Source organism: Salmo trutta, chromosome 27, assembly GCF_901001165.1.
Source record: "Salmo trutta chromosome 27, fSalTru1.1, whole genome shotgun sequence".
In the NCBI taxonomy this organism is placed as follows: Eukaryota; Metazoa; Chordata; class Actinopteri; order Salmoniformes; family Salmonidae; genus Salmo; species Salmo trutta.
The window spans coordinates 43033203-43055165 of NC_042983.1; the positions used below are offsets into that span (position 1 = coordinate 43033203).

The window sequence follows — 21963 nt, forward strand, 5'->3', positions numbered from 1 at the left end:
GGTACAACATACCTTAGTATTCCTCTTTCCTCTCTGTCTAATGTCAAATACAGATGTGCAAGGCCAAAAACATGACCTAACGTTAGCTAGCTAAATGTCGCTTGTTAAAACCACTAGTTACAGTAACTATGTGTATTTACTAGCGGTTCCATAGCAACGCAGTCGTTGTATTTAAAAAGTCCGTTTAGCTATTGGAAATGTTAGCTTTCTCCAAACCTCTCCCACATATTTTAATGGACGATAGATTAAATGTAACGTTACAGTAGATAGATACGAGATGTGGGGAAACAACAAAAACACACAGCGATCACATAAACCAGCATTTGATTTTATAAATCTAAGTTAGGTACGTTACCATTCAAGAGTTTGTGGGGTTTTTGTTTTTATGAGTTAGCATAATGCTAACGTAGGGAATGTATTCGGTAACAGTCGTTAACTTACCAGTAAACGTGTGTTTTATATTGTAATATTCCAGGTAGAGGATCCAATCTGTAAAGTATCAATATAACACCGTATTTTCATCCATTTAGAACAAATGGTGCCATAATCCCAAAGTGGCTACAGATCCTGCTTCTTCTGCTGGTGGCCATCTTCAATTCTCGTCAACATCCAAACACACCATCCTCGTCCCAGCCAGGTCCCAACGTTAACTCTACTCATTCCTCCTGCCTGGTAAATCACCACTATCCTGCTCAATTCAAACACAATACTTCCATCTGCTGGCTTTTCCCAGACAACATCCCAGCCTTAAACCAAGCCGACATCAATGGCAACAGCTAGTCTTCCTGGGGTTCCTACACATAACAACAAAATATATTACAGACAAAAAATACAACAATTTACATGCATACATTTAAAAACATGAACGTATATATTACAGACTTACACGTATAGACACACTGCTACATATACGTATGGCTTAACTAAGTTAACTATGTCAGATAGGGGAGAGATGTGATATTAGGGTTTTTTTAAAGCTAATTTTGCTGTTTACTTGAGTAATTTGAGATGGAAGGAAGTTCCTTGTGATCATGGCTCTATATAATACTGTGCTTGCCTTGAATTCGTTCTGGATTTGGAGACGATGAAGAGACCTCTCTGATGGCATATCTGTCAGAGCTACAGTATATGTAAGTTGATTAGACAGACAATTTGGAATTTTAACAATATTTCTCACAAAAACAAGAATTGATGCAGCCAATCTCAACCTATACTTTGAGCAGAGAGTGACTGATATGCATACTGTTGACGTTAGCCCTATGTGTACATTGAAGGGAAAGACCTACTTCTCTGTTCTGGACCAGCTGCAGCTTTTCTAGGTCCTTCTTTGCAGCACTTGACCAATATCACCTGGAAATAGTCAAGAATAGATCAAACTAGAGACTGCAGGACTTGTTTGGTCGACTGTGGTGTAAAAAAAAAAAAATGCTGAACATCTGAACATAGCCTTCCCTGTAGCTCAGTTGGTAGAGCATGGTGTTTGCAACACCAGGGTTGTGGGTTCGATTCCCACGGGGGGCCAGCACAGGAAAAAAAAAAATATAATTTATGAAATGTATGCATTCACTACTGTAAGTCGCTCTGGATAAGAGCGTCTGCTAAATGACTAAAATGTAAATGTATCTCTTTATCACAGACTGAGCTCTACCCAGCTTTACAACAATTGAATCAATATGCCTTGACCATGGCAATTTTCAGTCTAAGGTGACGCCAATAAGTTTAGTCTCCTCAACTTGCTTTACAGCCACATCATTCATTACTAGATTCAGATGAGGTCTAGAATTTATTAATAGGGACTGTGTGTTATTTATAATGAGGGATACTTGGAGAAAATCGAACATCTGAAATAAAAGTGGATGGCCCTCCCTTCAGTAAAATATATTTTTACCTATCCCTCGCTGAAAGCTTGAAAATAATATATATATATTTACATCATAAAGTGGATAGCAAAGAACATGGCTACCGTTTACCCTGACTCCTATGACAGACCAGAGCCTTAGATATGTTCTTCGTTTTGTAAGCATTACATTGCAAAGTACCCATAAGGTGGTGGATTCGCAGACCACTGCGGACAAAGTTAGGGGTGAAAACAATCTAAATTATAGTAAAAGCACTGCATGAATCTATTTGCGGTCCGGAAAAAAATGGCCTTTTATGAAGGCATTTCATGCAATTCTACGTCATTTTACATGACTGGAGACAAGCAGAATCTTGTTTTAATACCACAACAGAGCATGACAACGAATGAGCACATGCTGCTGCACCAAAGACGTGTTCATTTCTATGCAGGCTATTGTTAAGAGGATAGTCCAAGTTTGGAACGGTGCTAAAGTTGTTTATCAACTGTAAATAAAAATGCGCCACAGAATCAGTTACAACTGAAGTATCTTGTCATCCAGGAATTGGAGAAAAAGCTTTATTTATTTTGTATTTTTTTTAAACACAGCAGCTGCATATCATCAGGTAGGCCTATATGCACCTGTATCTTTTATTCATTTGGGGAAACTATCATTTTCAAATTTATTCTATTTTATTCCATGATATTGTTGTTACAAAATAGACTTGTGTTGACTGTGATTAGGGCATGGTAATATAAGAACATCTGTTAGGCTAAAAGAACAAACTAGGCATGCATAGCTCACCACATGATCCTCAAACCAAAGACTGGCCAAACTCCTGTTTCTAAAAGTGAATTCGAAGGTACTGTCTGTAACGTTCGTCGTTAAAGGTAGACCAAGGGTAAGTTGGGTTCATCATACTTTATTTTCAATGTGAACCAGCAAAAACAATACAATGAACGAAAAGCTAGGCGTGCAAACACATGCAACACAAAGACAAGATCCCACAACTGACTGTGGGGAAAAAGGGCTGCCTAAGTATGATTCCCAATCAGAGACAACAAATGACAGCTGCCTCTGATTGGAAACCATACTCGGCCAATCAAAGAAAAAGACAACATAGACATACAACACATAGAATGCCCACCCCATGTCACACCCTGACCTAACCAGAGAAAAACGACTCTCTCAGATCAGGGCGTGACACTGTAGAATAACTCTATAGCCTAATACGACATTTTTGGTTTCATTATTATTTAATTTTAAGTAATACTTTTTTTTTTATTGTGTTTTATACAGCCTAAATGCAAAATGTATAGGCATGTTGAAGTGCTGTTGATGGGTTGTTGAAATGCTGAGTCATTCTGCCAGCCAGTAGCGTGACACAAATGCTTCACAATTGATTTCTTAAATGGCGGGCTATAGCCTTGAAATAATTATTATATAACCTAAATAATTCATTTTTTTAAATGTCAATTTTGGTTAACTGGCTTGCTCCTGACTGATTTAGCGTTAGTATGTGGTTTAATAGCCTGTTGAAATGTTGAACGTCAATTGATAGCGACAGAATTACACATTACTTCCCTAACAAAGTAAATGTTTTATCTCCTCGGCTAAAGGTTGATAGCGCAGTCTCAATGTCATAGAAACAAACCAAAGATATCCCATGAATCAGAGACATCTGTCCCGGGGTATTTTACAGCTGGTTTCTAGCTCAAAGCATTAAAGGCTAAAGCCTTGTTATAGAACGCTTTATATAAACCAGGTCCATGTAATCTTTTTTTTTCCTTCAAAATCTTAAGCTAACGAGAGGTAGGCCTATGTTTTTAGCCATTGTCTTTAACAAAAGCCATAATACCCTCACCTACCACCTCAATTTAAGCCCTGGTTTTAACTTAAACACGCCAAGCCCTTCACTGACACTGAGATATTTAAGACGTAGATGGTGAATGAAGAAGGAATTAGCTGACAAAATCTATGGATAGGAGACCATCATTTCGTCTGTCAAACAGGTAGGTCTACCTCCTTATTTCTTGAATAGCACAAAGCCCTCTTGTTAGTATTCTAAAGTGAACACCTCGTTAGTCAGTATGTATTACACCAGTGCAGGTTTGTTATCTCGTTTGTCGTCAGTGTTTCAACTGTGCTGGGTCCAGGTGATATTTAAGAGCGGCTGGTGCAGTTGTCTTGAGAGATGTGGAAAGTCAACGCCTTTAGTTGGCTCTCCCTATTTGAATTATAGAAAAACAATCCTTTGTCTGATCTTCTGTGTTTTTCTTTTTGGTTTGCTTCCTGTTTGTTGGTTTGCTTCCTGTCTGTTGGTTTGCTTCCTGTCTGTTGGTTTGCTTCCTGTCTGTTGGTTTGCTTCCTGTCTGTTGGTTTGCTTCCTGTTTGCTGGTTTGCTTTCTTTAAGTTTGGTGTGTTTTGTTTATCTTTTGTTTGCCTCTTGGGCACATTTAGTGGGGCTCATGGTGAGTGTCTTTTAGGTCCCAGTTGTTGTTGCTAGTCAACTTTCAGTGGACAACCCCAGGAGTGTCTTTCAGAACCCCTCTTACAACCCCAGGAGTGTCTTTCAGAACCTCTCCTAAACCCCCAGGAGTGTCTTTCAGAACCTCTCCTAAACCCCCAGGAGTGTCTTTCAGAACCTCTCCTAAACCCCCAGGAGTGTCTTTCAGAACCCCTCCTAAACCCCCAGGAGTGTCTTTCAGAACCCCTCCTAAACCCCCAGGAGTGTCTTTCAGAACCCCAGGAGTGTCTTTCAGAACCCCAGGAGTGTCTTTCAGAACCCCTCCTAAACCCCCAGGAGTGTCTTTCAGAACCCCTGCTAAACCCCCAGGAGTGTCTTTCAGAACCCCAGGAGTGTCTTTCAGAACCCCTGGAGTGTCTTTCAGAACCCCTCCTAAACCCCCAGGAGTGTCTTTCAGAACCCCTCCTAAACCCCCAGGAGTGTCTTTCAGAACCCCTCCTAAACCCCCAGGAGTGTCTTTCAGAACCCCAGGAGTGTCTTTCAGAACCCCTGGAGTGTCTTTCAGAACCTCTCCTAAACCCCCAGGAGTGTCTTTCAGAACCCCAGGAGTGTCTTTCAGAACCCCAGGAGTGTCTTTCAGAACCCCTCCTAAACCCCCAGGAGTGTCTTTCAGAACCCCTGCTAAACCCCCAGGAGTGTCTTTCAGATCCCCAGGAGTGTCTTTCAGAACCCCAGGAGTGTCTTTCAGAACCTCTCCTAAACCCCCAGGAGTGTCTTTCAGAACCCCCAGGAGTGTCTTTCAGAACCCCTCTTACAACCCCAGGAGTGTCTTTCAGAACCACTGGAGTGTCTTTCAGAACCCCTGGAGTGTCTTTCAGAACCCCTCTTACAACCCCAGGAGTGTTACTTCACCCCCATCTGTTTGAGTGACATTTTTGGTTTTCTTGCTGGGGAACGTGACAATTTGGATAGCCTATCCATTGCCGTGTGTAATGCAGTGTAGCCTAGTTTTATATACACCATCCCAGCAGCACAAAAACTCAGGAAGGAAGTACATTTTCTGAGAAATATAACTTTGCCCTGTGCTTCACCGAGCATGCTGTTTGTATTGCCTAGGCTTATAGCCTATAATATAGGTTATGGTTCATTTGATTGAGACCACACTAGGCGCACTTGATATTGTGCGCCTAGCAGAGAATCAGGGATGAGGGGCACGCATTGAGATATAATATCCAACTAATTCTCAAACCCTGAGCAATATGACATTTAAATCGATTACAAATCACATGCCCCTTCCCTGGACTTAAAAAAAAAATAACAAAAAAATAACAAACTCTCCCCCTGACTGAAATTGAATAAAAGCATGACCCTCCCCCATTTTCCTCCAGGTAACACATATATTACTATCCACCAAAACTGACTGCAACTCTTTGCTTCAAGGTTGTAGTGATATCACTAGCTGATGTGTATAATGTTGAGTCATCTGCATACATAGACACACAGGCTTTAAGGCTAGTGGTAGATCATTAGTAAAAAAAAATAGAGAACGGTAAAGGACCAACAGAGCTGCCTTGCGGAATACCCCACTTTTTTATACATTTTTTACAAAAAAAAAAATACATTTAGAGAAGCTTCCATTAAATAGAACCCTCTGTTCTATTGGTATGGCAGAGGATGTAAAACCATAACACGTTTTTCCAATAACTGTCACACCCTGATCTGTTTCACCTGTCTTGTGCTTGCCTCCATCCCCCACCAGGTGTCTCCCATTATCCCCTGTGGACTTATACCTGCGTTTTCTGTTTGTCTGTTGCCAGTTCGTCTTGTCTTGTCAGGTCATCCCAGCGTGCTTCCTGTTTTTCCCTGCTTTCTAGTTTTTGTCTAGCCTTTCCAGTTCTGACCATTCTGCCTGCCCTGACCCTGTCTGCCGTCCTGTACCTGTCGGACACGGACCTGGTTACGAACCTCTGCCTGTCCTTTTCCTGCCCCCCCGTGTTATTATAAATGATCTGAGAACTGAACTATCTGTCATCTGGGTCATATCCTGAGGCGTGATATTAACAGATTATGGTAAATAATATCAACGGCTGCACTGAAATCAAAACAAAACAGCTCCCACAATCTTCTTATTATCAATTTCTTTCAGCCAATCATCAGTCATTTTTTTTGTCAGTACAGTTCATTGTCATTGCATCCCTTCTCTATAAACATGCTGAAAGTCTGTTGTTATTTTGTTTACAGAGAAATAAATAGCATTGTATCTGGTCAAACACAATTTTTTTTCTCCAAAACTTGGCTAAGAGTCGGCAGCATGCTGATTGGTCGGCTGTTAGAACCAGTAAAAGGTGCTTTACTATTCTTGGGTAGAATGACTTTTACTTCCCTCCAGGTCTGAGGACAAACACTTTTCTCCAGACTCAGACTAAAGATATGACAAACAGGAGAGGGAATATAATCCGCTACCATCCTCAGTAGCTTTCCATCTAGGTCGTCAATACCAGTTGGTTTTTCATTATCGATGGACTTCAATTAATTTTCCACCTCTTTCACACAAAATGTATTTGTTATTTTCAACATCCTAATGTGTGTTCCATAATATGTCATCCACATGAGCATTATCAAATGATATTAGCAGAACTGGTTAATAGTTATGGGTCTATGTGCATACTGAAGAGAACTTCCATGGAAAGGCATCTGGCACCAATATAGTGAATACACAGTGTCTGGGACTTGGCCTACATCTATGTCTCTTTAAATCTGACCCCAAAAAAAGGGGCACAACCGTCTTGACAAACACAAATAGGGAAGTGTTACCTTTTTTTAGCAGCATCATTAGCTATATCAAATGAAAAGATGACAATAACAAAAAAACTGTAGGAAATATGTTAGATCAGATTACACCAGTATGTTATCACCACATACATCATTTGGGTAACATCAAGATGTGACAACAGAAATAGACTTTCATTAGCTATGTCACTGGGCTGTTACCCTTACAAGCCTAACAATAAGGCCTTGCTAAAGCCTGACAATAAGGCCTGGCTGAAGCACATGACCTGACAACAGGGCTAAAACCTGACAATAGGGCTAAAGCATGACAATAGAGCCTGGCTAAAGCATATAACCTAACAACAGGGCCAAAGCCTGACAACAGGGCCAAAGCATGACAATAGAGCCTGGCTAAAGCACATAACCTGACAACAGGGCTAAAGCATGACAACAGAGCCTGGCTAAAGCATATAACCTAACAACAGGGCCAAAGCCTGACAACAGGGCCAAAGCATGACAATAGAGCCTGGCTAAAGCACATAACCTGACAACAGGGCCAAAGCCTGACAACAGGGCCTGGCTAAAGCACATAACTTGACAACAGGGCTAAAGCATGACAACAGAGCCTGGCTAAAGCACATAACCTGACATTAGGGCTAAAGCACATAACCTGACATTAGGGCTAAAGCACATAACCTGACATTAGGGCTAAAGCACATAACCTGACATTAGGGCTAAAGCACATAACCTGACATTAGGGCTAAAGTACATAACCTGACATTAGGGCTAAAGCACATAACCTGACATTAGGGCTAAAGCACATAACCTGACAACTCTGATTTATTTGTATTAATTGATCTGTTATTTAATTAGAGAAGTCGTAATGAGATTGTCATTTCTTTCTCAAGTGAGCTTTGAGCCCTAATGCCTAATATGCTGTGGATGGTCAGTGGACCAATTCAATTTCCTGTGTTGCATGCCAAACTAACTCCACAGAAGGGTGGCTAGTTAGATGTAATTAGTCTGTGTGTGTGTGTGTGTGTGTACCTCACACTCCCTGCATGGATAACGTTAACACTGTAAGCATATTTACTCATTATTTTTAATGAGCAGGAATTAAGCCTATTGTTTAACATTCTGGAACTGAAGCTCGCGCACAGTGCTGTGCTAGGATTTCCGTTTTCAACTTTGTTTACCAAAACTAAGACCAAAAGCCTCACCAAAGACATCAAAGGGTCTTGTGGTTCATCGTTAATGTAATTTGGTTCAGTAACTTCATACTCAACAAGGTCCAACACTCTCACTTAGGTTTTGTACATCTGGGCAATTAAAATGGGTCTAACTGTGTGTATACAGTGCCTTCGGGAAGTGTTCAGACCCCTTAACTTTTTCCACATTTTGTTACGTTACAGCCTTATTCTAGAATTGATAAATAGTTTCTTTCCCTCATCAATCTACACACAATACCCCATAATGACAAAGGAAAAACAGATTCATAGAAATATAATATTTACATAAGTATTCAGACCCTTTACTCAGTACTTTGTTGAAGGACCTTTGGTAGCGATTACAGCCTTGAGTCTTCTTGGGTATGACGCTACAAGCTTGGCACACCTGTATTTGGGGAGTTTCTCCCATTATTCTCTGCAGATCCTCTCAAGCTCTGTCAGGTTGGATGGGGAGCATTGCTACACAGCTATTTTCAGGTCTCTCCAGAGATGTTCGATCAGGTTCAAGTTCGGTCTCTGGCTGGGCCACTCAAGGACATTCAGAGATTTGTCCCGAAGCCACTCCTGTGTTGTCTTGGCTGTGTGCTTAGGGTCGTTGTCCTGTTGGAAGGTGAACCTTCGCCCCAGTCTGAGATCCTGAGTGCTCTGGAGCAGGTTTTCATCAAGGATCTCTGTACTTTGCTCCATTAATCTTTGCTTCGATCCCTGCCGCTGAAAAACATCCCCACAGCATGATGCTGCCACCATCATGCTTCTCTGTAGGGATGGTGCAGGTTTCCTCTAGACGTGACGCTTGGCATTCAGGCCAAAGAGTTCATTCTTGGTTTCATCAGACCAGAAATCTTGTTTCACATGGTCTGAGATCCCAAGGGAGCTGTCATGTGCCTTTTACTGAGGAGTGGCTTCCCTCTGGCCACTCTACCATAAAGGCCTGATTGGTGGAGTGCTGCAGAGATGGTTGTCCTTCTGGAAGGTTCTCCCATCTCCACAGAGGAACTCTAGAGCTCTGTCAGAGTGACCATCAGGTTCTTGGTCACCTCCCTGACTAAGACCCTTCTCCCCCGATTGCTCAGTTTGGCCGGGCGGTCAGCTCTAGGAAGAGTCTTGGTGGTTCCAAACTTCTTCCATTTAAGAATGATGGAGGACACTGTGTTCTTGGGGACCTTCAATGCTGCAGACATTTTTTGGTACACTTTCCCAGATCTGTGCCTCGAGGACAATATCTTCGACCTCATTACTTGGTTTTTGCTCTGACATGCACTGCCAACTGTGGGACCTTATATAGACAGGTGTGTGCCTTTCCAAATCATGTCCAATCAATTGAATTTACCACAGGTGGACTCCAATCAAGTTGTAGAAACATCTCAAGGATGATCAATGGAGACAGGATGCACCAGAGCCCAATTTTGAGTCTCATAGCAAAGGGTCTGAATACTTAAATAAATATGGTATCTGTTTTTTTTATTTAATACATTTGCAAAAATGTCTAAAAACCTGTTTTCACTTTGTCATTATGGGGTATTGTGTGTAGATTGCTGAAGAAAAACATTTAATCCATTCTAGAATAAGACTGTAACGTAACAAAATGTGGAACAAGTTAAAGGGTCTGAATACTTTCTGAATGCACTGCACTTACCATGACATTCTGTATGGGTTTTCCACATACTGGACCGTTTTCCACATTGCAAAAACAACACATATATTTTCATACAATATCTAATGGAATATTTCCATTTTACTAGCCATTTGTGTTTTACAACCCCAATATTAAATCAGGTCCAACAGTAATATGTGTAATGTCTTGACTTGTGTTTTAATACGTCTGATTTACTGTATTTAATGTTTATATGTTCCCTGGAACTGCAGATAGTAATGAGCTGTTAGCTAGATCTGGTGCAACGCATCACTTCTGAGACTTATGTTTTGTTGTACATTGTCCCTGTTTCAAATTAACTTAATAAATCAATAAAATAATGACCCCACTACTAAGTATTCATATAACTGTGTAATTTACATGGCTAGCACAGAGTGACTACAGTATAGTGTCCCTATAACTGTGTCATTTACATGGCTAGCACAGAGTGACTACAGTATAGCTGCATATTGGCACACCATTTATTCTACTATAAAACTATGCGAACCTATTGCCAACGAAACAAATCATTTTGCAGTTACTTAAAAAAAAAAATTCCTTACAATGTATTTGACACTTGTAATAATTTTATTGAACCAGTGCATAACTATTAATTAACAGCAGATATTCAAAATGTTAAATACAGTAACAGGGTTTTGGGTCAATTCAGGAAGTACACTGAAATTACAATTACCATCAATACTTTTCAATGGTTTACTTTCTGAATTGAAATGGAATTGACCCCAACGCTGTAGAATAATGTACTGAATGCATTTAATCAGATGTACTATATAGTTGATGTCCTAATATTTAATAAAACAGATAATCTAATGTTCTCCTGGGTTGACCATATTAATGCAACAGATTATCAGTAGAAAATATACAATAGATCTGCTACCAGTCTCTGTCCCAACTGGTACCCTATTCCCTATGTAGTGCACTGCCCATAGGACTCTGGTCAAATGTAATGCACCAAGTAGGGAATTGGGTGCCATTTAGGGTTCCACACGGTACACATAATACTGGCTATATAAGGGCGTGGCCAAACTGATCCGTGGAGAACGGAAACCAAATCAGAACGGATTCATTTTGGTCCGGGTGCAGAGTGTGTCTAATTGGCCAACGTCTCCATCGACCAATCAAAAAAAAGTTAAACTCATCTGAAACTTTCTGTACATGAAAACGGATGGGACGCTGATGGTGGACGTTGGCGGTGCGACTCCCATTGAGAAAGCATTGGAAATCATGGATAAGTAATATAATAATATTTCTATAAAGGCTGTAGTTGGATATACTGTATAAAGGGCTCTCTAGGATAACTCACAGGCATCCTAGTTAAACCAATATTCTCATATACCAGACTTACTCTAGGTCAAATATGTCAAATGGATGTTTAGTTTGCCTGGTATCTCTCCTTCATCAGATGCAGCAGCTATTATATTAAAATATCATTCAGTCTGTTTACGATCAGGGAACTATCATCAATATCATTCAGTCTGTTTACGATCAGGGAACTATCATCAATATCATTCAGTATGTTTACGATCTCTGTTTACGATCAGGGAACTATCGTAAATATCATTCAGTCTGTTTACGATCGTGGCACTATCATAAATATCATTCAGTCTGTTTACGATCAGGGAACTATCATCAATATCATTCAGTCTGTTTACGATCGTGGAACTATCATCAATATCATTCAGTCTGTTTACGATCAGGGAACTATCATCAATATCATTCAGTATGTTTACGATCTCTGTTTACGATCAGGGAACTATCATAAATATCATTGTCTGTTTACGATTAGGGAACTATCGTAAATATCATTCAGTATGTTTACGATCAGGGAACTATCATAAATATCATTCAGTCTGTTTACGATCAGGGAACTATCATCAATATCATTCAGTCTGTTTACGATCAGGGAACTATCATCAATATCATTCAGTCTGTTTACGATCAGGGAACTATCATAAATATCATTCAGTCTGTTTACGATCAGGGAACTATCATCAATATCATTCAGTCTGTTTACGATCAGGGAACTATCATCAATATCATTCAGTCTGTTTACGATCAGGGAACTATCGTAAATATCATTGTCTGTTTACGATCGTGGAACTATCATCAATATCATTCAGTCTGTTTACGATCAGGGAACTATCATCAATATCATTCAGTATGTTTACGATCTCTGTTTACGATCAGGGAACTATCATAAATATCATTGTCTGTTTACGATCAGGGAACTATCGTAAATATCATTCAGTATGTTTACGATCAGGGAACTATCATAAATATCATTCAGTCTGTTTACGATCAGGGAACTATCATCAATATCATTCAGTCTGTTTACGATCAGGGAACTATCATCAATATCATTCAGTATGTTTACGATCTCTGTTTCCGACCAGGGAACTATCATCAATATCATTCAGTATGTTTACGATCTCTGTTTACGATCAGGGAACTATCATCAATATCATTCAGTCTGTTTACGATCAGGGAACTATCATAAATATCATTCAGTCTGTTTACGATCTCTGTTTACGATCAGGGAACTATCATAAATATCATTCAGTCTGTTTACGATCAGGGAACTATCATAAATATCATTCAGTATGTTTACGATCAGGGAACTATCATCAATATCATTCAGTATGTTTACGATCAGGGAACTATCATCAATATCATTCAGTCTGTTTACGATCAGGGAACTATCATAAATATCATTCAGTCTGTTTACGATCAGGGAACTATCATAAATATCATTCAGTCTGTTTACGATCAGGGAACTATCATCAATATCATTCAGTCTGTTTACGATCAGGGAACTATCATCAATATCATTCAGTCTATCATAAATATCATTCAGTCTGTTTACGATCAGGGAACTATCATCAATATCATTCAGTCTGTTTACGATCAGGGAACTATCATAAATATCATTCAGTAAAACACCAGAGGAAGAAGAGGAATCATTATTGAGATTAAAACAGAGCGGCTAAACTGTTAAACTGCTAAACGTTTTTAAGTCAAAAAAGGTTAAATCCTGTAAGTTCAAAGGTATCATAAAAATGCACTGAAAAAGATGTAAACGAAGAATTGCGGCACATCATGAATGAATGAATGAATGGATAATGTATTGTGTTTAAGTTAGTTTCGTTGTTGTGTAGTTAGTCTGGAAGACAGGTCTAGAAGAACGTTCAGCAGTGACAGACCTGGCCTATGAACTTGCTGTATTCCTGTTTGATGCAGCTGTACACTGTGTTGTAGAAGTGCCTGTCTGTCGCCATGAGATCGGTGACTATTTCGGTGTGGTCCATTTTAGGCATGAGGTACAGGGACACCTTGATTGAAAGGAAGGTGAGCTGCTCAGAGAACCTCTGGGAAGATGCCACCGGAACTATGATGTCACTCGTTCCGTGCAGCAAGCAGAAAGGTGGCACTCTGTAGAATGGAAAGAAATCAACAAAGTTGAGATATACACTGAGTATACAAAACATTAAGAACACCTGCTCTTTCCATGACAGACTGACCAGGTGAATCCAGGTGAAAGATATGATCCCTTATTGATGTCACTTGTTAAATCCACTTCAAATCAGTGTAGATAAAGGGGAGGAAACAGGTTAAAGAAGGATTTTTAAGCCTTGAGACAATTGAGACAGGGATTATGTATGTCTGCCATTCAGAGGGTGAATGGACAAGGGTATGGTCGTAGGTGCCAGGCGCAGCAGTTTGTGTCAACAGCTGCAACGCACATGACATCCCACTTGGAGTTTGCCAAAAGGCACCTAAAGATTCTCAGGCCATGAGAAACAAGATTCTCTGGTCTCATGAAACCAAGATTGAACTCTTTGGTCTGAATGCCAAGTGTCACATCTGGAGAAAACCTTCCCTATGGTGAAGCATGGTGGTGGCAACATCATGCTGTGGGGATGTTTTTTCAGCGGCAGGGACTGGGAGACTAGTCAGGATAGAGGCAAAGATGAACGGAGCCAAGTACAGAGATCCTTGATGAAAACCTGCTCCAGAGTGCTCAGGACCTCAGACTGGGGTGAAGGTTCACCTCCCAACAGGACAGCAACCCAAAGCACACAGCCAAGACAACGCAGGGGTGGCTTCGGGACAAGTCTCTGAATGTCTTTGAGTGGCCCAGCCAGAGCCCAGACTTGAACCCAATCGGACATCTCTGGAGAGACCTGAAAATAGCTGTGCAGCAACGCTCCCCATCCAACCTGACAGAGCTTGAGAGGATCTGCAGAGAAGAATGGGAGAAACTCCCCAAATACAGGTGTGCCAAGCTTGTAGCGTCATACCCAAGAAGACTCGAGGCTGTAATCGCTGCTAAAGGTGCTTCAACAAAGTACTGAGTAAAGGGTCTGAATACTTATGCAAATGTGATATTTCAGTTTTTTTATTTTTAATAAATTTAATAGATTTAAAAAAAAACTGTTTTTGCTTTGTCATTATGGGGTATTGTGTGTAGATTGATGAGAGAAACAAAAAAACAATTGAATCAATTTTCGAATAAGGCTGTAACGTAACAAAATGTGGAAAAAGTCAAGGGGTCTGAATACTTTCTGAAGGCTCTGTATATAATAAGGTCACTCTGCAGAATGGGGGGGAAGAACGAAAATAATTATTTCTAAAACACGAATAAAGGTAGCCTAAATGCTAGAAAATATGTAATAAGTCATATTTCCTCTTGCTGTTCCCCTAATAAGTCATATTTCCTCTTGCCGTTCCCCTAATAAGTGATATTTCCTCTTGCTGTTCCCCTAATAAGTCATATTTCCTCTTGCCGTTCCCCTAATAAGTCATATTTCCTCTTGCCGTTCCCCTAATAAGTGATATTTCCTCTTGCCGTTCCCCTAATAAGTCATATTTCCTCATGCCGTTCCCCTAATAAGTCATATTTCCTCTTGCCGTTCCCCTAATAAGTGATATTTCCTCTTGCCGTTCCCCTAATAAGTGATATTTCCTCTTGCCGTTCCCCTAATAAGTGATATTTCCTCTTGCCGTTCCCCTAATAAGTCATATTTCCTCTTGCCGTTCCCCTAATAAGTCATATTTCCTCTTGCCGTTCCCCTAATAAGTCATATTTCCTCTTGCCGTTCCCCTAATAAGTGATATTGCCTCTTGCCGTTCCCCTAATAAGTGATATTTCCTCTTGCCGTTCCCCTAATAAGTCATATTTCCTCTTGCCGTTCCCCTAATAAGTCATATTTCCTCTTGCCGTTCCCCTAATAAATCATATTTCCTCTTGCCGTTCCCCTAATAAGTCATATTTCCTCTTGCCGTTCCCCTAATAAATCATATTTCCTCTTGCCGTTCCCCTAATAAATCATATTTCCTCTTGCCGTTCCCCTAATAAATCATATTTCCTCTTGCCGTTCCCCTATTTGTTCTTCCACTGTGTATTTAAACACATCAAAGTATCATCAGAACCCAGGCGAGATTGTATCAACTTTATCGTCAATTTCAGCACAGCACCGAAGCACCCGCATACCTTTTCAGTTGTTCCTCGCTGAATTCCTTTAGTAGGTGTGTGGGTGAATAATAAGGGAAGTTCTCCACTCCGTTCATGGCTTTGTGCATCGTAGAGACATACTCCACAGCTCTCATCTGTTCATGCTCGTAGTGGTCAATTATGTTGTACACTCCACTCAAACCTGTACAGACAACAAAACACCATGTCAGAAACAAAAGTCATGGAACTTTCATTTATCATACATATATACATTGTAGAATAATAGTGACGACATCAAAACTATGAAATAACACATATGGAATCATGTAGTAACCAACAAAGTGTTAAACAAATCAAAATATATTTTATATTTGAGATTCTTCAAAGTAGCCACCCTTTGCCTTGATGACAGCTTTGAACACTCTTGGCATTCTCTCAACCAGCTTCATAAGGTAGTTACCTGGAATGCATTTCAATTAACATGTGTACCTTGTTAAAAGTTAATTTGTGGAATTTTTTTCCTTTATGCGTTTGAGCCAAACAGTTGTGCTGTGACAAGGTGTAACGATGTGCGCTGAGTCGGGATCAAGTTCAGGGAGTGAGTGTTTTAATAAATAAACACAACATAATACAAAATAAGAAACACGAACAACGCACAGACATGACACAGAAACAGAAACAATAACACCTGGGGAAGGAACCAAAGGGAGTGACATATATAGGGAAGGTAATCAGGGAAGTGATGGAGTCCAGGTGAGTCTGATGATGCGCAGGTGCGCGTAACGATGGTGACAGGTGAGCACCATAACGAGCAGGCTGGTGACCTAGAGGCCGGAGAGGGAGCACAAGTGACACAAGGTAGGGGTGGTATACAGAAGATAGCCCAGCTTCACGAGGTAATCACCTGGAATGCATTTTAATTAACAGGTGTGCCTTGTTAAAAGTAAATTTGTGGAATTTATTTCCTTCTTAATGCGTTTTAGCTGTGTGTTGTGACAAGGTAGGGGTGGTATACAGAAGATAGCCCTATTTGGTAAAATACCAAGTCCATATTATGGCAAGAACAGCTCAAATAAGCAAAGAGAAACAACACTCCACCATTACTTTAAGACATGTAGATTAGTCAATTCGGAAAATTTCAAGAACTTGTGAAGTTTAGGGAAGAGTTACCATCCTCAGAAATTGCAGAGTTATGTCCAGTCTCCAGTGTCCAGTCTCCAATGTCCAGTCTCATTAGAGTTACCGTCCTCAGAAATTGCAGCCCAAATAAATGCTTCACAGAGTTCAAGTAACAGACACATCTCAACATCAACTGTTCAGAGGAGACTGTGTGAATCAGGTCTTCATGGTCGAATTGCTGCAAAGAAACCGCTACTAAAGGACACCAATAAGAAGAGACGTAGAGTTGTGAGACGCAGAGTAGGTGAACGGATCACGCAAGATGGCGCCGACAGAGATGGTCGCCTCGCTTCAAGTTCTTAGGAAACTATGCAGTATTTTGGTTTTTTTTATGTATTATTTCTTACATTGTTACCCCAGGAAATCTTAAGTCTTATTACATACAGCCGGGAAGAACTATTGGATATAAGAGCAACGTCAACTTACCAACATTACGACCAGAAATACGACTTTCCTGAAGTGGATCCTGTGTTCGGACCTCCACCCAGGACAATGGATCTAATCCCAGAGGTCGACCCAAAACAATGGCGCCGCAGAAGGGGCAGATGGAGCGGCCTCCTGGTCAGGCTCCGTAGACGTGCACATCGCCCACCGCTCCCGAGTATACTACTAGCCCATGTCCAGTCTCTTGACAACAAGGTAGACGAAATTCGAACAAGGCTTGCCATCCAGAGAGACATCAGAGATTGAAACATTCTCTGTTTCATGGAAACATGGCTCTCTCGGGATATGTTGTCAGAATCGGTTCAGCCACTGGGCTTCTCCATGCATCACGCCGACAGAGATAAACACCTCTCTGGGAAGAGGAAGGGCGGGGGTGTACGCTTCATGATTAACGACTCATGGTGTAATCATAACAACGTACAGGAACTCAAGTCCTTCTGCTCACCCGATTTAGAATTCCATACAATCAAATGCCGGCCATTTTACCTACCAAGAGAATTCTCATCAGTTATAGTCACAGCTGTATACATTCCCCCTCAAGCAGACACCAAGACGGCCCTCAAGGAACTTCACTGGACTCTATGTAAACTGGAAACCATATATCCTGAGGCTTCATTTATTGTTGCTGGGGATTTTAACAAGCAAATTTGAGAACAAGGCTACCTAAATTGTATCAGCATATTGATTGCACTACACGCAGGGGTAATACACTCGACCACTGCTAATCTAACTTCTGCGATGCATACAAAGACCTCCCCCGCCCTCCCTTCGGCAAATCCAACCACGTCTTATAGGCAGAAACTCAAACAGAATATACCAGTGACGAGAACCATTCAACGCTGGTCTGACCAATCAGAAGCCACGCTTCAAGATTGTTTTGATCACGCAGACTGGAATATGTTCCGGTCAGCCTCAGAGAACAACATCTGTCGTTCTGCCCCTGAACAGGCAGTTAACCCACTGTTCCTAGGCCGTCATTGAAAATAAGAATTTGTTCTTAACTGACTTGCCTAGTTAAATAAAGGTAAAATAAAAAAATAACATCCCATCTGGACAAAAGAATGCTGTTCATTGACTACAGCTCAGCATTCAACACCATAGTACCCTCCAAACTCATCATCAAGCTGGAGGCCCTGGGTCTCAACCCCGCCCTGTGCAATTGGGTCCTGGACTTTCTGACGGGCCGCCCCCAGGTGGTGAAGGTAGGAAACAACATCTCCACTTCGCTGACCCTCAACACTGGGGCCACACAAGGGTGTGTGCTCAGCCCCCTCCTGTACTCCCTGTTCACCCATGACTGCGTGGCCACGCACGCCTCCAACTCAATCATCAAGTTTGCAGACGACACAACAGTAGTAGGCCTGATTACCAACAACGAAGAGACAGCCTACAGGGAGGAGGTGAGGGCCCTCGGAGTGTGGTGTCATGAAAACAACCTCTCACTCAACGTCAACAAGACAAAGATTATCATGGACTTCAGGAAACAGCAGAGGGAACACCCCCCTATCCACATGGAAGGGACAGTAGTGGAGAAGGTGGAAAGTTTTTGGCGTACACATCACAGTCAAACTGAAATGGTCCACTCACACAGACAGCGTGGTGAAGAAGGAGCTACAGCGCCTCTTCAACCTCAGGAGGCTGAAGAAATGTGGCTTGTCACCAAAAACCCTGACATACTTTTACAGATGCAAAATCGAGAGCATCGTGTCGGGCTGTATCACAGCCTGGTACGGCAACTGCACCGCCCTCAACCGCAAGGCTCTCCAGAGGGTGGTGCGGTCTGCACAACGCATCACCGGGGGCAAACTACCTGCCCTCCAGGACACCAACAGCACCCGATGTCACAGGAAGGCCAAAAAGATCATCAAGGACAACAACCACCTGAGCCACTGCCTGTTCACCCCACTATCATCCAGAAGGCGAGGTCAGTACAGGTGCATCAAAGGTGGGACCAAGTGACTGAAAAACAACTTCGATCTCAAGGCCATCAGACTGTTAAACAGCCATCACTAACTCAGAGAGGCTGCTGCCTACATGGAGACCCAATCACTGGCCACTTTAATAATGTTTACATATCTTACATTACTCATATCACATGTATATACACTGTATTTTATACCATCTACTGCATCTTGCCTATGCTGCTCTGTCATCGCTCATCCATATATTTATATATACATATTCTCATTCACCCCTTTAGATGTGTGTGTATTAGGTAGTTGTTGGGAATTGTTAGATTACTTGTTAGATATTTCTTCACTGTCGGAACAAAAAGCACAAGCATTTCGCTACACTCGCATTAACATCTGCTAACCATGTGCATGTGACCAATAAAATTTGATTTGATTTGGATGATTTCCGCATGTGTGGTTCCCACCGTGAAGCATGGAAGAGGAGGTGTGATGGTGTGGGGCTGCTTTGCTGGTGACACTGTATGTGATTTATTTAGAATTCAAGGCACACTTAACCTCTTAACCTGCATGGCTACCACAGCATTCTGCAGCAATACGCCATCCCATCTGGTGGGACTATCAATTGTTTTTCAACAGGACAACGACCCAACACACCTCCAGGCTGTGTAAGGGCTATTTGACCAAGAAGGAGAGTGATGGAGTGCTGCATCAGATGACCTGGCCTCCACAATCACCCGACTTCAACCCAATTGAGATGGTTTGGGATGAGTTGGACCGCAGAGTGAAGGAAAAGCAGCCAACAAGTACTCAGCATATGTGGGAACTCCTTCAAGACTGTTGGAAAAGCATTTCAGGTGATGCTGGTTGAGAGAAATGCCAAGAGTGTGCAAATCTGTCATCAAGGCAAAGGGTGGCTACTTTGAAGAATCTAAAATCTAAAATATATTTTGATTTGTTTAACACTTTTGTTTACTACATGATTCCATATGTGTTATTTCATAGTTTTGATGTCTTCACTATTATTCTATAATGTAGAAAATAGTAAAAATAAAGAAAAACACTTGAATGAGTAGGTGTGTCCAAACTTTTGACTGTTACAGTGTATTGACCTGTAACTCTATAAACCACGTAGTGACCTGTAACTCTATAAACCCCGAATTGACCTGTAACTCTATAAACCACGTAGTGACCTGTAACTCTATAAACCACATAGTGACCTGTAACTCTATAAACCACATAGTGACCTGTAACTCTATAAACCACGTAGTGACCTGTAACTCTATAAACCACATAGTGACCTGTAACTCTATAAACCACATAGTGACCTGTAACTCTATAAACCACGTAGTGACCTGTAACTCTATAAACCACATAGTGACCTGTAACTCTATAAACCACGTATTGACCTGTAACTCTATAAACCCTGTATTGACCTGTAACTCTATTAACCCTGAATTGACCTGTAACTCTATAAACCACGTAGTGACCTGTAACTCTATAAACCCCGAATTGACCTGTAACTCTATAAACCACATAGTGACCTGTAACTCTATAAACCACGTAGTGACCTGTAACTCTATAAACCACATAGTGACCTGTAACTCTATTAACCCTGAATTGACCTGTAACTCTATAAACCCTGAATTGACCTGTAACTCTATAAACCACATAGTGACCTGTAACTCTATAAACCACGTATTGACCTGTAACTCTATAAACCACATAGTGACCTGTAACTCTATAAACCACGTAGTGACCTGTAACTCTATAAACCACGTATTGACCTGTAACTCTATAAACCACATAGTGACCTGTAACTCTATAAACCACATAGTGACCTGTAACTCTATAAACCCCGTATTGACCTGTAACTCCTCTGATTGCCATGGTGATCTCTGTCTGCTTCTTGGCTTCTATAAAGAGCTCGTCTCGTCCCTCGACCATGAACAGGACGGTTAGAGCTGCCAGGTGAGCCCCAGCGGAGTGGCCGATTAACACAATGTTATCCTGCACAGACAACATAGTGAAGTGAATAATCAACCAATGTGTTATAACTGCTTATTACACCTTCAGAAACTATATATTAACTTACAGTTTAGTGTTTATAACCTCTGTAACCTCTTATAAACCTTATAAAGGGTATTTTAACACTATATTGTCCTGCTTAAAAATACAACAGGCACAGGAGGGTGAATATAAACATTGCATTTATGAATAATCTTCAGTAAGGGGCTAATAAAAATGTATCATCCCATTGACATCAATGCACTAAAGTGAAAATGCTGAATTAATAAGTTTGAATAGGCCTCTATGATATACACCAACGTGTTACACTGTAACTGTAAAAACTTTAAATTAATCTACTGTTTGCATCACTCACTTTGTCAAATTTGAACTTATGGCCGTTCTCCCTCGCCCAAACGAGACAGTCTGCGATATCTTGAACCATACACAAAACATTACCCTGGAAAGAAGATTAAAGTCAAATTCGATGTGTACGCTAGCTCACTGAATACGAACGTAACTGTGTCCTTTTTTTTTCTTTTCGTTTCAGCTTTATTTTTATGGTTGTGGGAGGAGTCTTACCTTTGGGTAGGTGCAATAGTCGGGGCAGATCACCGTTGCGCTGAGCTCCTTAGCCATCTGCATGGCCAGTAGACAGTATATGGACCTCTCCCCTGAACCCCAGCCTCCCCCGTATATAAACACTACCACAGGCACCTGCTCACTGCCTGGCTGGGCCACTGTGGGAGAATAGTACAAGTCTAGCCGGTTGCTACGACGACCAAACGCGATGCCCTTTAGAAAGACGAGAGGAGGAGGAGGGAGAAGAAGAAGCAGCAACGAAGCTTTCAGTTATGATGAGGTACATAAAGGTTTCAGAAAATATTCCAAACATTAATCACCACAGTCGGCTCTTATTATCACCACAGTCAGCTCTTATTATCACCACAGTCAGCTCTTATTATCACCAGTCAGCTCTTATTATCACCACAGTCAGCTCTTATTATCACCACA

The 21963-nt window shown here is 41.2% G+C and overlaps 1 protein-coding gene and 1 long non-coding RNA gene across 2 annotated transcripts in view; one reads left to right on the top strand and one right to left on the bottom strand.

Moving 5' to 3' along the window:
* Nucleotides 1–13394, top strand: LOC115165043 (uncharacterized). The gene is made up of 2 exons (XR_003870049.1): nt 1–672; nt 13268–13394. It is a non-coding gene; the product is annotated as an uncharacterized LOC115165043 (long non-coding RNA).
* LOC115165042 (probable isoprenylcysteine alpha-carbonyl methylesterase ICMEL2) overlaps nt 10506–21963 on the bottom strand; it is a 21311-nt gene continuing 9853 nt past the window's right edge. The window contains exons 5-9 of the mRNA XM_029718071.1: nt 21532–21744; nt 21326–21409; nt 20811–20952; nt 15449–15611; nt 10506–13386 (exon numbers count right to left, since the gene is read on the bottom strand). Coding sequence (XP_029573931.1) covers nt 13143–13386; nt 15449–15611; nt 20811–20952; nt 21326–21409; nt 21532–21744 — 846 coding nt within the window. The 3' untranslated portion in view covers nt 10506–13142. The remainder of the gene's footprint in view (nt 13387–15448; nt 15612–20810; nt 20953–21325; nt 21410–21531; nt 21745–21963) is intronic.